Source organism: Eleutherodactylus coqui, chromosome 6 (assembly GCF_035609145.1).
Source record: "Eleutherodactylus coqui strain aEleCoq1 chromosome 6, aEleCoq1.hap1, whole genome shotgun sequence".
In the NCBI taxonomy this organism is placed as follows: Eukaryota; Metazoa; Chordata; class Amphibia; order Anura; family Eleutherodactylidae; genus Eleutherodactylus; species Eleutherodactylus coqui.
Genome location: NC_089842.1, coordinates 147912815 through 147931931, shown reverse-complemented (window position 1 = coordinate 147931931; position 19117 = coordinate 147912815). Strand labels below are relative to the sequence as shown.

Here is a 19117-nt window from a genome sequence, read left to right as displayed (position 1 = left end):
AATGGGATGCGCTTTCACCACTGCTGAAGACACGGCACAACTTTGTACTGCGTTTTTATAGCGTTAAAACGCAGGTTGCTATGCCAGCAAGTCTAAAAAAAAAAACACAAAACGTTTTTAGCTTCCTTGGCTACGTTTTCAGCTGTGCTTGAAAACTCTGATCTCTCCTTCACTGCTTACATCCAATGACCTGCACCTCAATCCACCATCTTATTCTGGAAACTGCAAAGTTGCCCTTATTAATTCTCGCTTTGATAACCAACTCATTACAAATTGGTCTTTCCCTCACCTTTTTTTCCCCTCTAATCTATCCTGAATGTAGCAGCCAGGCTCAAGTTTGTCCACCCGCTATACTAATGCCTCCACCCTGTGCCAATCACTTAGCTGGTTGCCCATCTACTTTACAGCTCAAGTTAAACTTCTTACTCATCTATAAAGCTCTCCACAGTGCTGCACCAGCTAATTTCTCATCCCTACCAACCTGCACTTTCCGTGCTGCTAGTGATCTAAGACTAACATCGTTATAGATGTTTCCCAAACTACACCAGTTTTCTGGAATGCGCTTCCCCCTAGTATCCGATTTATCCATTCAAGTACCCTCAGATTTGTAAAGTGCTATGAAATATGCTGGATCTATGTAAATTATTAGAGGCACATAAGTGCAGCATGGGCCCATAAACAACTATGGCCATTGTATTATAGAGCTGTAATACAGAGACTCCAAATACGGTTGTGTGCATAAGCCCCAATATAATTATAATAGAACTCACCTGCTCGGTGGAAGTCGTCTTTGCTGTATGTGAAGTCTTTCAGGAAGGTTATACATTCAGTCTCATGATTGTAACGCCTCGCCGTCTCCAACAACATAATCTGTTAATAAATCCAAGCAAGATGCTGAAGAGCAGTGATCTACAACATGTGCCTAGATACCATGTCCAACCATACCAAGTTCCTAGCCACTATTTAATATTATTAATAATAATCTTTATATCGCGCCACCATATTCCGCAGAGCTTACAAAAACAGGGAGATACAGAAAGACAAAAGTACAAAAACACCAAGACCACAGTTACATGTAGTAATCAGTGGATGTCAACAGTAGTGGTGAGTGTTCTGTTCCAACGAGCTTACATATTACAAATAACGGGCTGATACAGAAGGTAAAGGGGCTGGAGATGTGCACGGTATGGCGAGTTGGAGAGTGAGGGATGCTATACACATTGACAATGGTCAGACATAAGCCGTATAGTGGCTGAAATCGGCATGACTTCAGGGCACAGTTGTTGGCGGCTAGCAGGGATTGCAGTTAGTAGGATAGGGAGCATGTTATCAGGCGGAGTACAGATGGGTTTGGTTTAGGGGATACGGCATCCCTCCCCGAAGAGGTGTGTTTTTAGAACACGCCTGAAATTTTGTGCATCAGTGATTGTCCGGATAGTTTGAAGTAGCGCGTTCCAGAGGACCGGTGCTGCTCTGGAGAAGTCTTGGAGGCAAGAATGAGAGGTTCAAATTAAAGGGGCACTCAGCCCGATTTCGTTAGCAGAGCGGAGAGCCCGGGTTGGGTGATGGATTGAGATTAGGGAGGCGATATAGGGGGGCGCTGCACTGTGGAGGGCTTTGTGGATGAAGGTGGCGCGTTTAAATTGAATTCTGTATTCAAGGGCAGCCAGTGCAGTGACTGCCAATACTACAAATTAGCACCTGCAGCTATAAAAATATTTTTAGATTTCTACAGATTACATTTCATACCACCTTGTAATATATTGAAGGGCAGAGCTCAAATGCCCCATTTCTCTTCACACATAACTAGCAGAATTTATGTAGCTCTGGGGCTTATCTCCATTCAAGACCCATAACCACGAAGACAAGGCTTGTATTACTCCCCTAAATGATACAAAGACTAAAGAGTTAAACCAGAGTTTCTAAAATCTTTATCTAGCCCAGATTTCAAGTGACCAACTTAAGTTCCATCATATCGCAATTTTCTTTGAGGAGGACTCCTCTGGGACACGCACTGTAAACACTTGTAGGCCAGATAACTTTCAAGAGTCTTTACCTCGATGGTGGATGCTTTTAGAAGTGCTATCTGATCCTCTCGAGACAGCTCCAAAAAACCTGGGACTTGTTTGGCAAAATCCACAATCTCCTGTACAGAGATGATGGCAAGCTCTGTAAAGTGAGCAAAGCGTTGTTGGCGGGCTTCCCTGCTGTTGGGGTCGTTTGCAAGAGGCCACGGCTGTAACAGAAGAGAAGAGATGGTGAGGATAAAGTCCTTGGGAAGAACAAAGAACATACGGTAAATGTGAGAGAGGAAAGTACCGAGTCTGCTATATGGAAGAATGACGATATGAAAGAGCCTTGTGAGTCGGGCTGCGGCCTCACTAATAAAAAGTTACAATAAAGCGACAGCAGCATGAGTGGAGCATTCCACCCATTTTCTCAATATTTTCTGTATACAATTTTTTTCCCTACTACTGGCAGACAAAAAGTTCAGAGGTTTCGTGATAACTTTCTCAAATTAAAAAAAAACAAAAAAAAAAAACAGGAACCCACCACTTCAGAGAAATGAATGCTCAAAAAAATGACCCATTGTTTAACCCATGAGAGACTGCAATATGCCTTTTTGCTGACCTCACTAATGGGCTTTAAACCTGCACATAACTCTTTAAGGCGGTGGCTAGGCTGACTACCGACAGCCAGGCTCCTGCTCTAACAGTTAGTGGTGGAGGAACCACAATAGTAACTGCACCATGAAAGTAGCTGACCGGTGTGGGTTGGCTCCTTCTGTCACCCTCTGGCGCCCAACAACGTGATCGCAAATTACCAATGGTGTTACCATGGCAGCCAGAAGCCTGACAAAAAGTATCCATGTCTGCCATGTAACTCAGCCCATTACACCCCACATCCAGCAGCGTCCCATAGGTTGCTGTTATAGGCTTTGCAGAATGCTGATCCATATAAGAAATATCATCATGGCAGAATTTATGCACGTTCAAAAAGTGTCAGTATCTGGTTTTAAGTTAAATTAGAAAATACATTGCCTGTGTTTTTTTGTCTTGTTTTTACCACTTAGGCCAGGCTTACACGGTCATAAGTGTACAACGCTGCGTTCTATTTTGTGCTTGCGGATTATACAATTCCGAAACGCTAATGTGAGCAGAACTGTGTAAGGCAAGGAGAAGGCCTGCGAGCTGTCGTGTATCACACAGGCGTACAGAGTCCGCGTAATCCGCAATTCCAATATGGTCATGTGAGCCCAGCGTAAGGTAGATTTGTCGGAGAGGGAATTTCAATGTACATGTGCATCAAAAATTTTAAAGGACTTGAAAGTGACATCCCATCTGCAGTCTATACTTTTCTGACGAATACTATAACATTTAAAAATCACATTCCTGTTTTTTTAATTTGAGAAAGGCATCAGATCATCACTAACCTCTGCTCTGAAAAATCCTATTCTGTAGCTCATTCCCTCCAGGCTGTGTATTCTGCATTTTTCTTCCGGCCTCCAGATCACATAAGCAGCACTCTGACAATGCTCTGGGTCCTGCAGTTAACAAGGCAGATTTAGGATACTGCCTTTATTAACTGTTGGTCTTGTCCAAAGTAGACAATCACAGCACAGCTTTCACTTTCAATAAGAAAGAAAGGAATGCTGCACTGTAATTGGCTGCTGTGGACAAGACTATGGCCTAATGTCCACGGGCCGATTTGATTTGCGGAATCTGCGCGGGAGATCCGCAAATCAAGCCACCCATTAAGATGCATGGGCGTCCACAAATTGATTTAAAGCATGCGGATTTGTTTTGCGGACCATTTGGTCCAAATATAAATAAATAAAAATCGCAGCATGCTCCATTTTCTGCAGATTCCGGCACAGACTGCTTCCATTGAAGTCAATAGAAGTTGTCTGATCAGAGGCAAACCCGCAGCTAACACTGCAAAAGTGCCGCGGATCCCACACGAAAGCAGAAGATTTGAGGGGAAAAAAAACCCAAAAACTGTACTGCACATGTCTGACAGCGAGGAGGGATCTGAGTGGGCGCTGATCCAGGGGAAAATCAGGTAAGCAGGACTTGCTGGCCATGGCACGGGTTGGATTCCGTGCGGGTATGGACATGAGGCCTAAAAAATTGCCACGCGAACAACGTGTAAATACCTGTATCAAATTAATTCGGGCAAAGCCGGGTATATCAGCTAGTAAATATATATATAAATAAAACAGCGCTTCTTTAAGTCTTCATTGGGACCATTCCAATTTGTAATGTGTCAGGTCAACTACATTTTAGGGCAGTTTACTACATACAGTCAAAGTCAGATAAGGGAGAACGTTGTCGCTGGAGAGATCAGTGTGGTTATGCTTCTACATCTCCATTTTTACTTATACGGTACATTTCATGCCCATGAAAAACATTACATTAGTGCCAAATTAAAATACTAGACTGCCCATGTAATGCATGGATGTGTCAGGTCCCCACAGCTAGAAACACACTATGTGGTCACTCATCATTAGGAAATGGAGGATCGTGAATGAAGGCCCCCCTTTATAAACTTAGATTTCGGAAAAAATGGTATTTCAAAGAGAACCTGTCATATCCCAACAGCACCATAAAATAGGCTATGGTGCTATTTGGGAATGTGACAGGGAGCTGGGTGTATTTATCTATTTTTTTGTTTTCTTATACCTGCCCACTATTGCGATCCAGTGGTGTCCCTGTCTGAAGTCAACATATGACATAGAAATCTGACTCTTTTCAGGGTCCAGTGTGTGCACTCTCCCATACACTTCTTTAGAAGAGTGTGTGCACAGTCAGATTTTCATGCCATGCACCAACTTCAGAGGAGGGGACACCCTGCCACGTCCCCTAGTAGCACCATAACATAGTACAAAGGAGCCCTTGAGAAAGAGCTAATAATAGAGAGCTAGATTGATAATAGAGAGCTAGATTGCTGACAAGGTCCACTGTAAAGACTTGTTAGGGACCCTACCGTTACTTTGGGCTGATCACTAAAAGACCTCTTGTTGCACTGTTGCTGCGCAGATACCAGTTGCTGGATCATTTCTTCCTGCTGGGGTGTAAGCTGTACAATATCCTGCGTGACGACACAAGGACTAGGTGGAATTAAAACTGCAGAGGACCGAACCACATCATCATCTTGTTGCTGTTTCTTGATCTTTTTGCTTCGGATCTGCTCTTCAGAAAGCACACCTACCATAATGAGGACACAAATTACAGAAGTGAATTGCCTGCTTAATGTAAATAGCTGAAAAGTCTGCAAAGACTAAGAAGAAAATTGGAAAAGAAACTGCAATACATCAGATGAAAGCCGTGACGTTTAAACTGTTCTGTTAAAGGGTCACTCCGTCGCAAACACGTTTCCATTCCTTGCCCCTTCACCTGCTTGTCACACTTTGGATGCCTCCATGGTATATTGCAATGTCTTCCATGCGTGCAGCTTTCTCCCCTCACCCCCCTTTTCCCAACATATGAATGCCCCGTTCATGGATGGTGGAGAACGCTACAACCACATAGCTCAGCTTACCACCAGAGGTAACTAAAGGTTCTGATGTTTAAATTATTATTTGCCCCCCAACATCATGTGTTGGGGGAAAAAAAGCCAGGTAGCCCCCAAACCTGATAGCATCAGTGCCATCAAAGCTGGCAGTTTCAGATATCTGTTGTCTACCGTCTATGGGGCTTTATGATAAGATTTGTACTATTGGCGTCTTCAGCTCATTGTCTAGACAGGATTCTACTCAGCTGTGAGAAATATCAGGTCTGGGACACATGTTCAGGGTCTGGATGTCAAGAAGAAAGGTTCCCATTGACGGACAACAAAAAAATAGTGTTGAAATGGAAAAGACACAAAACACAATGTATATTAAGAATCCAAAGCTTTTCATTGCAAAGCACAATACTTAAGTCTTATTTTTCTGGAATAGGAAAAAAACTGAATATACCATTGTAACAGGACTACTGCAAACGGATACACTGTACAGCATCCTATATAGCAGGGCCTTAGGGAGACCATGCATGACACAGGCATTAAAACGAAATACCAACGAGGAATTCCCTGTGCCATGCATTGCCCCTTCTAACACTATACACTAGGCATAATCATCTTTATTTGTATAGCGCCAACTTATGCCACAGCGCTTAGGCATAACACAATATATCAGTTTGGTTTGAAGTGTTAAGGTTACGCTCCCGTTGGTGCTTTGTAGTCTTCAGAGAATATGGAACTATTAAGAAATTAGATATTTTATAACATTCTTCATCGTCAGTCCTTTCCTGGACTACAGCATGTCATAAAGGACAGTCTGAATGTACCTTTACACGAGCCAATAGTAACCAAATAGTCGCTCAAACGAGCGATTACAGGTGACTGACTGCCTGTGCATATATACAGCCCCTGAAAGGACGCCAAGCGAGCAGCCGCTAGTTGTTCCGCTTCAGCTGGGAACGATGATCGAGCGGCTTCTTGCTCTGTGTAAATAGTCCCTCAATTAACAGAGGCGTGCGGCCAGAAGAGATCGCTCTGCCTCCATTACCTGACAGGCTATCGCTCCTGTATGAAAGCACAGGAGTAATGATTGTTAGGATGGCTGTTGGATGCTTATTAGAGATGAGCGAGTATACTCGTTTCGAGTATTTACTCGAACACCGCGATTTTCGAGTACTTCAGTACTCGGGTGAAAAGATTCGGGGGGCGCCGGGGAGGCGTGGCGGGGCGGGGGGTGGCAGCGGGGAACAGGGGGGAGCCCTCTCTCTCTCTCTCCCCCCCCCACTCACCAATGGCACCCCTCGAATCTTTTCGCCCGAGTACAGAAGTACTCGAAAATCGCGGTGTTCGGGCGTGGCCGAGTACGCTCGCTCATCTCTAATGCTTATACATTCTATAGCTGTCCAGTGTAAAAGGTACCTTAAAGCTTGCTGACTGCTCCCCCCCCCCCAAATGAAACAAACAAGATATTATAGAAGTAAAAGAAAAGTCGTTTTTAACCATGTAACTGCCTGTTCGGGGGGGGGGGGGGGGGGCAGAACACATTTTTTCACTTACACTGTTCTCGCATGCCGGCCTCTCTGCACTTTCGAAGCCGGCATTCCTGGCACTTGCGACGCATATACATGTCCATCTGGCATTTGCCGTTGTTCTTGCAGGTATACTTGGCATTTTTGATGACACTGCGCCTGAAGAAGCCTTTACAGCCCTCACAGCTCAGCACATTGTAGTGAAAGCCAGAAGCCTTGTCTCCACACACGCTGCACACTTCATTACCCAGCATCTTTGGTGCAGGACCCTTTTTTCTTTTACGCTCTGGCTCCTCAGCTGTTGGAAAAAACACAGAAGCATTAGAATGCAAGGAAAAATAAAACTATAGGGGAAAAAATGCCCAAAAGAGACAAGAAGACCTTTTTATATGTCCTTGAATGGCTGTGATTGCCTAAAACACACGTGCCTTCAGCCAATCACAGCCATTCAATGATGTCATTGAATGGCTGTGATTGGCTGTGATTGGCTGACAGCGTGTGTTAGCCAATCACAGTATTAGCTTTCTGGAGGCGGGGATTTCAAGCCCTGCGTCTAGAAAGCAATGCTCTGCCGGGGACCAGGAGGGAGCGACATCCTGCAGCAGCGCCGCAGAACGCTGGGGGGAGGTGAGTAATGATTTTTTTTTTGCTCCACTGTATTCCCGGCATATAAGGTGACAATTGGGGGGGGGGGGGGGGGTCGTCTTATACGCCCCGTCGCCTTATACGCCGGAATATACGGTATATGTGGCGTCCTCAGAGGCTTTGGGTTCAGAACACAAGGCACACTGAAGACAGACAAATAGACATGAACTTGGCACAAGAGCGAGTCAGTATTTTTAAGCACATGAGGTAATCAATATAATACAGATAATGAACTTGACCCCTATTGAATTTTTCCTTCAGCACAATTTTTTTACTTGATTACACTTTTTATTTGTGGTACCACTATGGGCACACCTTGTGCCCCGGTGTACACTGGTCTATTTCTGGGGTAGAGGGAGTCTTCTGTGGTTTTCTCTGAGGCACATTAACACTTCACTGAACACGTTCTTCTGGGGCAGCTTCATTAATGACATTCTAATTTTTTGGGAGGGGAAGGAAACTCTTTGATAGCAGTATGAGGTTTACATATAATACAAGTAGACAATTAACTTTCTGAAGCTAACCATCTCAATCGGCTAGAAAGCCGTAATACTGCTACTTCTCTAAAAAAAATATTGTAACAAATACTTGACTTACCTGGGACAGCGGCATCTGTCTGAAAATGTATATATCTATGGACCAATACTTGAGAGCTAAAGGGAATTGTTACAGGGACATTTGTGAAACTGAAAGTAGCAAACTTTCTGGCTGGTTTAGAGCTAGAGGTTACCCTTCTAAATACCTTAAGACAGGCCTATTAGAGGGCAAACGCTTAAAGTCAGGATAAACTTTTAGTACTCTTTCACCAGTTAGCTACTGATAAAGTTATTCATAGCATAGGAACGTATGATACATATGCTCCTACGGTTTTATGTATCCCGTCAAAAATAAATTGATCAACACTTTACGCTGATCCTGAGCAGAGACGAAAACCCTGAACTGAGCCCTAATGCAGGTGTGAAAGCAGGCTAATAATTTATTGGAGGGAGTCTAATTTGAGGGATTTGTTGGTACAGAGCCACTTCAAGAAACCAAGTCAAACATTGGAGCCAGTTCTAGTATGAGAGGATCTTTTCCTTGGAGCCGTTGTGCAGCTTGTCCATCAATTTTGAAAACTGATTCATTGTGGAAAATTAGGCAGTCTGAAGATTGCATTTGCCATTCTGTGTCCCATTTTAAGCCATTCAAGATGGCAATCTAAAGGACATCAGCACGGAAGACCAACAGCAGGTAATATAAGTGCCGCCTCTGGTCCCAGGACAAAACCTTGTCCAAAAACAGGAGGTTGCTTTAATGAAAAGCAACCTACTTTAAGTAACTAACTGTTCACAGCACTGAAATCCACCAATGCTTCATCAGCAAGTTTTGCCCCTTATGGGGAATCCCCCTTCCCCATTCTTAGTGTAGAAATTACCATTCCATTTAGTCAACGTCTTCTGGAGAACTCCCAACCAGGTCCTAAGGAACCCAGAGGTTCCACACTGAACTATGGCAGGAAAACACTAGTTTATTTAGTAGGCCACAAGCCCATGGGTGATCAGCTATGCTGGAAAGGTAATCGGAAGGAACCCCTTAACAATTGGCTATTTACAACCTACTACTCTAACCTCCACTACGTCTTCTAGGACACTCACCAGCACTGTGTGAGGAGCCTTCTCCATCGGTTCCCAGGATTTCATTTTCATTGGGTGCTGAGGAACTTCCTTGCGATTCTGACCTTTCCTCCTTTATGTGCAACTTAATAGAGCTGGCAGAATCCAATGAAAATGTATCCACTGAGCGGAAGGACTCTCCATCTGTTCAGGAGGAAGAGAAGTCCATTAATGCATAAGGTGACATATCTCATGTGTATCTTCTTTACCTTTAACCTAGTTTTTCCCACCATCAAATCTGAATCCAGTAAATTTTTAATTCACTATATAAGATACATAGTATGTTAGACTGAAGGGGGACAATGTCCATCTAGTTCAGCCTGTTTCCACCACCCCCTCCCACCCCTGTTGATCTAGAGGAAGGCAAAAAAAACCAAAAAAAACAATGAGGAAGAAGCCAAGTAGCCGTTTTTGGGGGGGGGGGGGGGGGGGGGATGGTGAATCCTTCCTAACTCTATAGTGGTGGTCAGAAAAATCCTTGGATCAACGCTGAAAGTTCCTATCCGACTCCAAGACCCAAATCGACAGCCCGCTGATTTAATGTCTAAATCCTGTAATATCATAAAGGCATTTATTCCCCTCCTAAACCCCTCTATGGATTTTGCCATTGCCACGTTCTCAGGCAGAGAGTTCCACAGTCTCACTGCTCTTACAGTAAAGAACCCGCTTCTATGCTGGTGATGAAACCTTTGTTACTCTAGATGTAGAGGATGCCATCTTATTATCGTCGCAGTCCTGGGTATAAACAGATCATGGGAGAGATCTTTGTATTGTCCCCTCATGCATTTATGATGATCAACCAGATGACTTACCGAGTGAAACATCAGAGCCATTGACAGCCGTGGCTGACATATTTGGTCAGGCGCCTCCAGGCATCTTCCAGGCCAAACACTGTACAGAACACACAAGCAATCAGAACACATTACTCATACATACTTACTCATCGTTTGAACAGTTATTCTGCAGTTGACGTCATCTTCCCACCACCAAGCCCTGTGAGTACAGCTCCAAGCTTTAGAATTGTCCCATCATCTTCTTTCCTTATGCCATGAAGGAATTCCTCATTAAGCAGTAAGATCACTGAGGAGAGGAGCATCAAAGAAGCTGAATTTATTTCAGCAATGAAGGCGTATCACCTGCTTTCCAACACCACCACTAAGGTTCTTTTTACACAGGACAATTGTAGGGTGTGGTTCTTCCCCTACGAGCAGGAAATCGCAATTGATTTCCGCTCGTGGACAGGAAAAAATGCTTTTCCATAGCATGCTATGGCAGTTATTTGCTGCGAAAACCAGAGGCGGAAGCCCGATCTGGAATCTGCAATGCAAATCAGACCGTGTGCAGGCAGCCTTAAAGTGAGAAGTATATAGAAAAATCTTCTGTCCCAGGAACTCAGCCTTGTCCCCTCCATTATCTCTTCACAATCCTGTGTGACTGTGTGCCAAGTGGCTGCAGCAGGAGCCTCCCCCCCCTCTACCATTTGCAGTAGGACACAAATATCGATGAGCTCCACCCCTTGGCTAAGCCTCACCCCCTCAGCTGAAAATAAGACAGATCAGTGAGAGATTAACAGAGTTCTTAACAGGATTTCTACAAGATCTAAAGTAAATCCTGCAGATTGACTAACAGTGGGAGTAAGATTTACTTATTGTTCATTTATAGGCTTACTGTTCCTTTAAAGGGGTTCTGACATGAATAATGTTTTTATGCTTTAGCAGCCATTGTTCCCTGGTCTGCCTAATGGACCCAGGGAACCCACAGTTTAATGGCTGCTAAAGCATAAAAAGATAATACTTACCTTGTCTTCTGTTGTTGTTGACATCGGGGGGTCATCTCCCGGCAGGCGCTGCTCCTCCTCTTCTGTCTGCACGAGCCGCGCCGCTCTGGGATCGCGCGCATGCGCAGTGGAGAGGTGCCCTCTGACAGGAGTCAGGACGGGCTGCGTCTCCACTGCGCATGCCCAGCACTCGAGTTCAGCAGGACGGACGGGCCGCCCACAGCAAGCACTGCTTGTGACGTGCTTGCTGTGGCGGTCCGTCCGTTGACCTCGGAAGTGCCTGACGGACGGACCAGAGCAGGAAGCGGTCTTTTTGACCGCACCTGCTCTGCTTTAAAGGCACAGAAGAAGATGCCGGCTGGAGGGGACATGCCTGGCGATCGGGCCAGGCCAGGCAAGGCGAGTACAATTTTTTTTTTTTGATGTCAGAACCCCTTTAAGTATAAACCACAGAAAAACACATTCTCAAAAAAGTCCATATACATACCACTCAATGTTCAGCAGGGTGTCTTAATATGGAAACCTGAAGTCTTATTCACTAAAGAAGTCAGATACACACTTCTGTCTTCAAATGTTGAATCTGTAAATAGAAAATCCATATTTATAGCATATATGTACAGAAACGGTGTGACACATTTCAAAATTAAAAAATATAAATGTAGAAACAAAAGCACACGGGTCTCGTCAGGAAGCTGAAAATATATATGTGTTCCCCAACCAAGTTCCTCAAACTAAAGAAAGGCCTGGCACAGGATATAAAACAGCCAAACCAAAATTTCACAAAAAAATGGCCTGTAAAAACACCATCAAAAAATAAAAATAAAATCAATATTAGACAAAGGCCCCTCCTGGTATTACTGAAGTCTTGGAACAGCATGTTCTGGCCCAATGTGTCCTTGGCCGCATGGAAATTCCAAAGTTGCACAAGCTTGCTCAATTAAAAAAAAAAAAAAAGTTAATTTGAAATGAAAAAACCTTTTGAAAAGCAGCCATATCTATTCACGATGGATGTACCCACTGCTCTTATCGGGGGAGACAAGGCACACAAATACATCAGACCTGAAACATCTGCAGAGTTATCTGTGTCATGTGCACCACCCACACAATACTGCAATTAGAAGAATACAGCTGAATACATCTGAATTTTTGATTAGACCGCCATTTCTCGCTGTACTACTACATACAAATTGGCCTGCTTTTAAATAAAAATTGGACAAAAACCACACAAAAAAACCCCAACACCGATAAAAGAAAAGGTGAAGCTTCTTCTCGAGTTAATTCAATTAATGTGATCCTCTGGTTTCAGGGCAAAATGCTGTCCCAAGACCAGATCGTGAAGGTGGTATATTACTTGCACTCAATCTTCTGTTTCTCGGTTGCACCAGTTCTGGTCCTGTTTTTTGAGCGGTCAAGATGGCTGCCAGAATTTGCTAACTAGACTATGCGCTTCTCTACGATTGACAGAGATTAAACTGCCAATTCACAAAGCGGCTATGCTGCATTGGTAGTCTAAAACTAACAATGCACTACGGGTTATTAGGTAGTGTAAAGAAGGTGTCAGCCATCTTAACCACCCAAAAACTGGACCAGAATCCATGCAACAGAGGGAGCTGTTCATCAGCTGGCGGGAAGATCTGGAGCCAAAAGGAAGAGGAGAAGCGGGATCCAGGCATCAAGATGTTAAAGACCAGAAGTCTAAGGTCTCACGTCCACAGGCAGGTTAGGTTCTGTGAGCGGGAGCCCCGTCGCGGGAACCCTCCCTGCTCGCGGCATGAGGACATTCCGGACACGTGTGGGTCGTTCGGCGTCTCCTCTGCGCATGTGGGCAGGCGTGCTGGCATGTGGGCGGGCCCGCTAGCACGCCTCCCCGCACATGCGCAGTGGAGATTTCTTTTTCTCTCTTTTTTTTTAAAAATCTTCTGCTTTCCCGGAGGACCTGCAGCACACCCGGAGTGACAGTCCCAGGTGTGCTGCTGACCGATGGCTTCCATTGACTTCAATGAAAGCCGTAACCGTGTGTCCTGCAGCAAAACGCAGCATGCTTTAATTAAACCGCGGGCGCCCATGAATTGTCTATGGGCAGCTTGAACTCCGGATCATCCATGCGGGTGCCCCATGTGGATGCCCCATGTGGATCCCGGAATTCAAACCAACTAGTGGACATGAGCCCTTACAATGCGATGTAGGACCTAGTCAGGCAGCTGATCATCCACACTGAAGAGGGTAGCGAAGAATGACTGAAGCCGCGCTTAGCAGCGCCTACCTTCTCCCTGCAAGAAAGCACAAGAGCGGATGTCGGCAAGTGTGGAATTGGTGACCTGGAACCGAAAATAGATGACCTCTGCACCAATGTACAGGAAAAAGAGCCAAGAGAATGGAGGCGCTACTCCCCATCACCACAAGAAGCAAAGTGGACCACAGGAGGGTGCCGCTCCTGTCAGCATCACAGGAAAAAAAAAAAGGCTACAGCAGCAGGGACCGGGCGAAGACCCCAAGGATGCTGAGATCCTTGTGGTCAGAGTCCGTCTCTGTCCGCTGGCAACGCTATTTCTTCCCCTGTACCTAGTAATAGTGACATCGATATTGCAGCTTTGAACAATGTTTTATTAACCCTTTCTAGCCTGCTGCAAGGGGCTGCATGGAGTAAGACTAGGTCATCAGCCAGTACATCTACTGACTCTTGGCTGTCAAGAGGAGGTCCAGGTCCAGCCTGGGAGACTGTTTCTTTAGACGCAGTTTAGAGAAGGTGCAGTTGTTGGTCAGGTGTGCATGAAGGAGGCGCTGACATGTGAGCTGTCCCCTCTGGGTGCTCATCTCCTTCAGAGTTTAAAAGGAAAAGATATGGAGAGGTGAATTTGTGGAGCTCCTGGACTTATTGCCGTCGGCAAGACAGTTTGCAACAAAGTCCGATAAAAGGGTCGATGTTAAGGAAGACAAGTGGAGGAGAGCTCCTGTGAAATCTTTTAATGATTGGGTACAGGCCTTTTGTATATTTGCTGCCGTTTTATCTGAACGTTCACAAGTCAGCGCTTCTGGGTTATCTCAACATATCAACAATTTTAGAAGTTTATCGTAATTTTGGCGAGCTTACTTGGCATTTGTATGACGAAGTGTTTCACCAAAAATTAGCAGTTTATTCTAACGTTACATGGGGTGTCAAGGACATTAGCCTCTGGTTGAACTTAATGCTCCCTCAAAAGGCAGACATCCAATTCTAAATTGTAGTCTTCTAGCAATACTTTGCCTGGCTTTCATAAAGGCGTCTGCTTCACCTTTAACGAGTGTAAGTGGTTACAGAATTGTAGATACGGCCATGAATGCTGCTTTTGTGGTGGGATGCATGCCATGTCGCGGTGCTCTGCTTAAAGTCCATTCCTCTGGAATTATTACCCAAAAGCCTTAACACCAGTGAGACTTCCAAGAATGCTTCCCTGGCTAGAGGTCTATCCAGACTGTCTGAAGGCCCGGCTAATAAGTTTGGGTCTTCAGTTCCTGAGTTTACAGGTTGTTCATGGGTTAAAAATATAAAGTCTGGAGGATATGCATCATGATCTTGTTAGAACTAAAATTGAAAAAAAAAAAAAAAAAGGAGGTGGCTGAGAGCTGTGCTACTGCTCCTGGTGCCAATTTCAGACTCCCTACTAGGGGGTTGTCCTAAGAAAAGGATCCAAATAGTTTTCATATTCTTCATTTATCGTATCCCACAAATTTGTCACTTAGTGATGAGATTGATATTAATTTATCATCAGTTGAATAAGCTTTTTTTGATTCAGCATTGGTTTTGTTAAGGTGCTCAGGTCAGAATGCCTTATTAGCCAAAGCTGAGATCAAACCCACTTTTCGCCTTTTACCTGTGTCCCCCTGTGGCTATAGTTATAAGTTTCCAGTTTGAAGGGAAGTTTTTCTTTGATACCTGCCGCCCTACGGGATTTTCTTTCTCCTTTTTTTATGGTTAGGCCTTGGTGTCCTTTCTAGAGTGGATTGTGACACAAGAGTTTCCATTAGTTGGCATCATGCATCATTTGGACAATTTTTAGTTTATTGGTCGTCCAGATACTGCCCGATTATAAAGTTGTTGTGTCATCTTGTGCCGTTATGCTCACGTTTGGATACTTTGCTCCGCCCATAGACGTGCCTCGCTCTCAACAATGTAATTACGGATGCCTTGTTTCGTTTTCAGGAGCAACGGTTTCAGGAAGGAGCCCCGGATGCAGACATGGTGGGCTTGGAGTATCCAATACAGCTATGGGGTCCGATATGGGACTAATGTATCTACTACTGGCTCATTTAGTCACACCCAAGACAGTCCATCTGGGAATTATGGTTCTGAGAAGTGTGCTGATATTTTTACTCCTGATGTGAAGGTTTCTCTCTCCTTTTTAGTTCTCTTTTTCATCAGGGTCGGTTGTACAGCTCGGTTATAAAACTGATCTATAATTTCGTTTTTTTTCAGCAATGGTATAACGTCGTCCAATTAATTCTTATTTTCAGGTTAAACAGTTGGCTAAGGGCTATAAATGTAAGGCGTCCGGACCAGATTGTTGTTCTCCCATTTCATTCAAGTTATAGGGTGAATTAGTATCTGTCTTGCCTCAGGTTTGCTCTTCAGAGTACGAAACATTGCTGTTTGGTTGCGTCTTTTTATTGCCTTTTCACAGTGAGGTGCATTGGTGAGTAAGGCCCAATGTCCACGGGGCGGATCTGATTTGCGGAATATGCGCGGGAGATACGCAAATCAAGCTACTCATAGGAAAGCATGGGCGTCCGCACATGCATTAAAGCATGCAGATTTGTTTTGCGGACCTTTGGGTCCGTAAAACAAATCGCAACATGCTCCATTTCAGTGAAGTCAATGGAAGCCGTCCGATCTGCGACCTGTCCGCAGTCGAATTGCAGACGGGCCACGGATTCTGCGGTAAAGCACACATTCGCAGTGAAGAAAATAGAAGACCTGGACAGGCACGCAGAAGACCCGGACGAGTAAGCAATGTTCTCGGCTGCGGGCAGGGTTGCATTCCGCTGCAGGCTTCCACATATGGAATCTGATTCACCAGTAGACATTGGGCCTCAGTGTCCAGGGTGAGAAGGAAACTTCAAAACTACACACCTTTTAATGCCCACATTAAATCATCCACGCAGACTTCGATCATGGAATCCGCAATTCAAACCAGGTCATGTGAGATGGCAGATATCCCAGAAGGAAGTCAAACATGTCTGATGCTTTGTTCTCAAGGGAGATAAGGCTCCGCTGAAGAGGACTGGTATGGGCTTAGGGCACGTTTACACTGGAGGATTGTTGGCGCACTTCTAGTCCCAGCGATCATCACTCCCATGCCTTCATACAGGAACGATGATCGCTCAGCGAATGGAGGCATAGCGTGTCGGAGATCACTCTGACAGCCCGCAGCCATTCACAGTAAACATGCAGCCGTTCACACAGGCCAATCTTCATTCACTTGTTATGCCTGCCTAAACTGAGCGCCAAACAATAAGTAAACAAATTATTGCTTGCTGTTCAGTCACTGGCAACATTTACATTGATTGATTGTTCAGATTCTCAGCAAGAACCCGAACGATTATCTCCCTACTGAGTAGACTTGCATGCTCAAACGTACAGCGTCAGGAGGAATAGCAGTCGACCAAACGAGTATTGGGTCCACAGCTGCCCAAAGTGTACGGCTAGCTTCACATAACCTGGGAGAGGACAGATATGGAGGCTCCACCCATGAAGTAATGATGTAAGATAGCTCCCAGTCCTGGAATGATAGCAGATAGTCTCCACCCACTCTGGGGCGGAGCTCAGGAAAATCCGAATAAGGGTGCCTTCACACTGGCGATAAAACCGCGTGATTTTTGTGCAATGCGAGAGTGAGTGAAAATGCATAATTATGAAATAATTGATTTTCAATGGTTTACTCATGCCATGTTGGGAAAAAAAATATTATGATATTATATAGCATCTCCTATCTTTCTGCGACATCGCCCATTGTTTTCAGTGGGGCCTGACAGCAACACCAAACCCATTGAAAACAATGAGATAACTCTGCAATCCTCTGCCACAGCCAGGGATTCCTTTAGCCCCGCAGTGATACGAGGCTGTTTTCATGTGAAAACGCCTCGCATCCAGGGATTTCAGATGGATGGCGAGGGTGATACCAGGCTGTGAATCATGTCCCGATATTGCCCACGCTAGTGAGAAAAAGCCCTACGGGCTCGTTTTACACGGGCATAAGCGCATTGCGGTCATGTAAATACACTGCACATTTACACAACAGAAAATTGCTTACGTCTGCATGTTTTACGTGCGCAAATACGTAGGTTTCCTGCGCATTCACTGGCCATTCTCTTCAATGGCCTACTCACACAAAGAATAACCATTCCTGTAATTACATGTGCTCTTTAAGCTGGAGGTTAGAAAGCAGACAGGTAGGGGAACATGGTTATGTGCACAGAAATGGGGGCTTTGTTTGATGACAGACAAGTGCATTATAATTTCACCTCCCTTTCCCCTGTAGAATTGTGAATGCAGCTCTGGATATTACAGGCTGTAAGGATGGTCTCACATCCGCATTGGAACCTCTGGCCAGAGGTTCCATCGCAAATCCGGCTGCAAATACCAGAAGAAAAAGCACTGCATGCTTTTTCTTCTGTCCCAAGGCCAGGCAGCTGGACGGAAAGTGGGTGGACCTCATTATAGTCAATGGGGTCCGCACGACGCCGTTCAGTTTTGTCCAGAGATGAGAGGAATAGGAAAGTGGAATCCCCAGCATAAGTGTGTAACCACCATAAGAGCTAAGACAGATAAGCAAAAGCGCAAATACAGTCGCCGCTGCGGAGCGTATTAGCCTATGAACCAGTCAAAATTCTTTTCTTTACCATCCAAATTTTGCGCTTTACATGCAGGTTAAAAAAACAAAAAACAAAAAAAAAACAAAAAAAAAAACACAGGAAGAGAAGTTCTACCTGATCTTTTTTTGCACATAGAAGAACTACAAGTATGCGCAAGAAAGATGGGGTAAGTCCTATCTTTTCTCGCACGTTGTATTAACACACGAGAATCCCACTAGTCAAACACAATCACTTAAATCAATGGTTTCATTATGTTTTATGGTCATGATTTTCACGGCTGCAAAACATGATGAAATCACATTTGTCTGTTTTAGCTCTAAGGCCGGGCTCACACAAACTTAAGATTACCACGTAATCATGTGTGCGATGTCTACACTTTGTGACACGCGGTAATATATTTGCCTTACATTTTGCTCACATTTGCGTGAAAGTATTGCGTAATAAGTATAAGCACCCAAAAAAACAAAACAAATAAACAAAAGACGCATGTTCTATTTTGCCACGTACTACACGTATGAGAGATCGCCCATTGTTCTCTGTGGGCATGTACAACAGTACCAGCGGTACTGTTGTATCTGGTCTCCACCAGAAAAATGGGTGGAAGAGAAAAGAAGGGCATTGGGACACACAGAGCGGGGCTGACTTCTTGGTCGCAGGGACTGCATGACAGGGAGGCCAGCGGTAAGACATTTTTACAGCCGGGGGCATTGGGGAGCTAACAGCCAATCAGCTGCTGTGTGTGAACCCTATACCTCCCACAACACAATCCACCCATTTTTCTGGTGAAAACAAGAAACAACTGTACCGGCATGTAATCAATCTATGTGCGTGAGATATGTGGTCATGCTCAGTACAATATCGCTGCCATACGCAGCAATAGGCCAGCTCCACAGCGGTAAAACCCTGCGTGGCTCACATCCAACCCAACTCAGATCAGTACAAGATATGCAACACAAATCAGAGTAACTTCATATCTAAATTAATTCTATACATAAATTGTACAAACTTTCCTCCACGCTAGCCATATGCCCTATTAAGACATTAGTGGAATAGGCAGTCATTGCAGGCAAAGGAAGACTTGCAGCTGGTTTCTGTCCTCTGTAGTAACCACAGGTCATATCCTGCTGTCCCTCAAAGGACCAACTATGGGAAGGACAACCCTT

The 19117-nt window shown here is 44.7% G+C and overlaps 1 protein-coding gene across 3 annotated transcripts in view; it reads right to left on the bottom strand.

Moving 5' to 3' along the window:
• LOC136632769 (oxysterols receptor LXR-beta-like) overlaps positions 1-19117 on the bottom strand; it is a 56671-nt gene that overhangs the window by 9713 nt on the left and 27841 nt on the right. Inside the window, exons 2-8 of one of the 3 annotated variants that reach the window (XM_066607913.1) lie at positions 11593-11685; positions 10269-10408; positions 9311-9472; positions 7060-7329; positions 4987-5207; positions 2057-2236; positions 771-870 (exon numbers count right to left, since the gene is read on the bottom strand). In XM_066607913.1, the coding sequence (XP_066464010.1) occupies positions 771-870; positions 2057-2236; positions 4987-5207; positions 7060-7329; positions 9311-9472; positions 10269-10272 (937 nt within the window). In that variant the 5' untranslated portion in view covers positions 10273-10408; positions 11593-11685. The other 2 variants (XM_066607911.1, XM_066607912.1) reach the window with 2 other exon arrangements.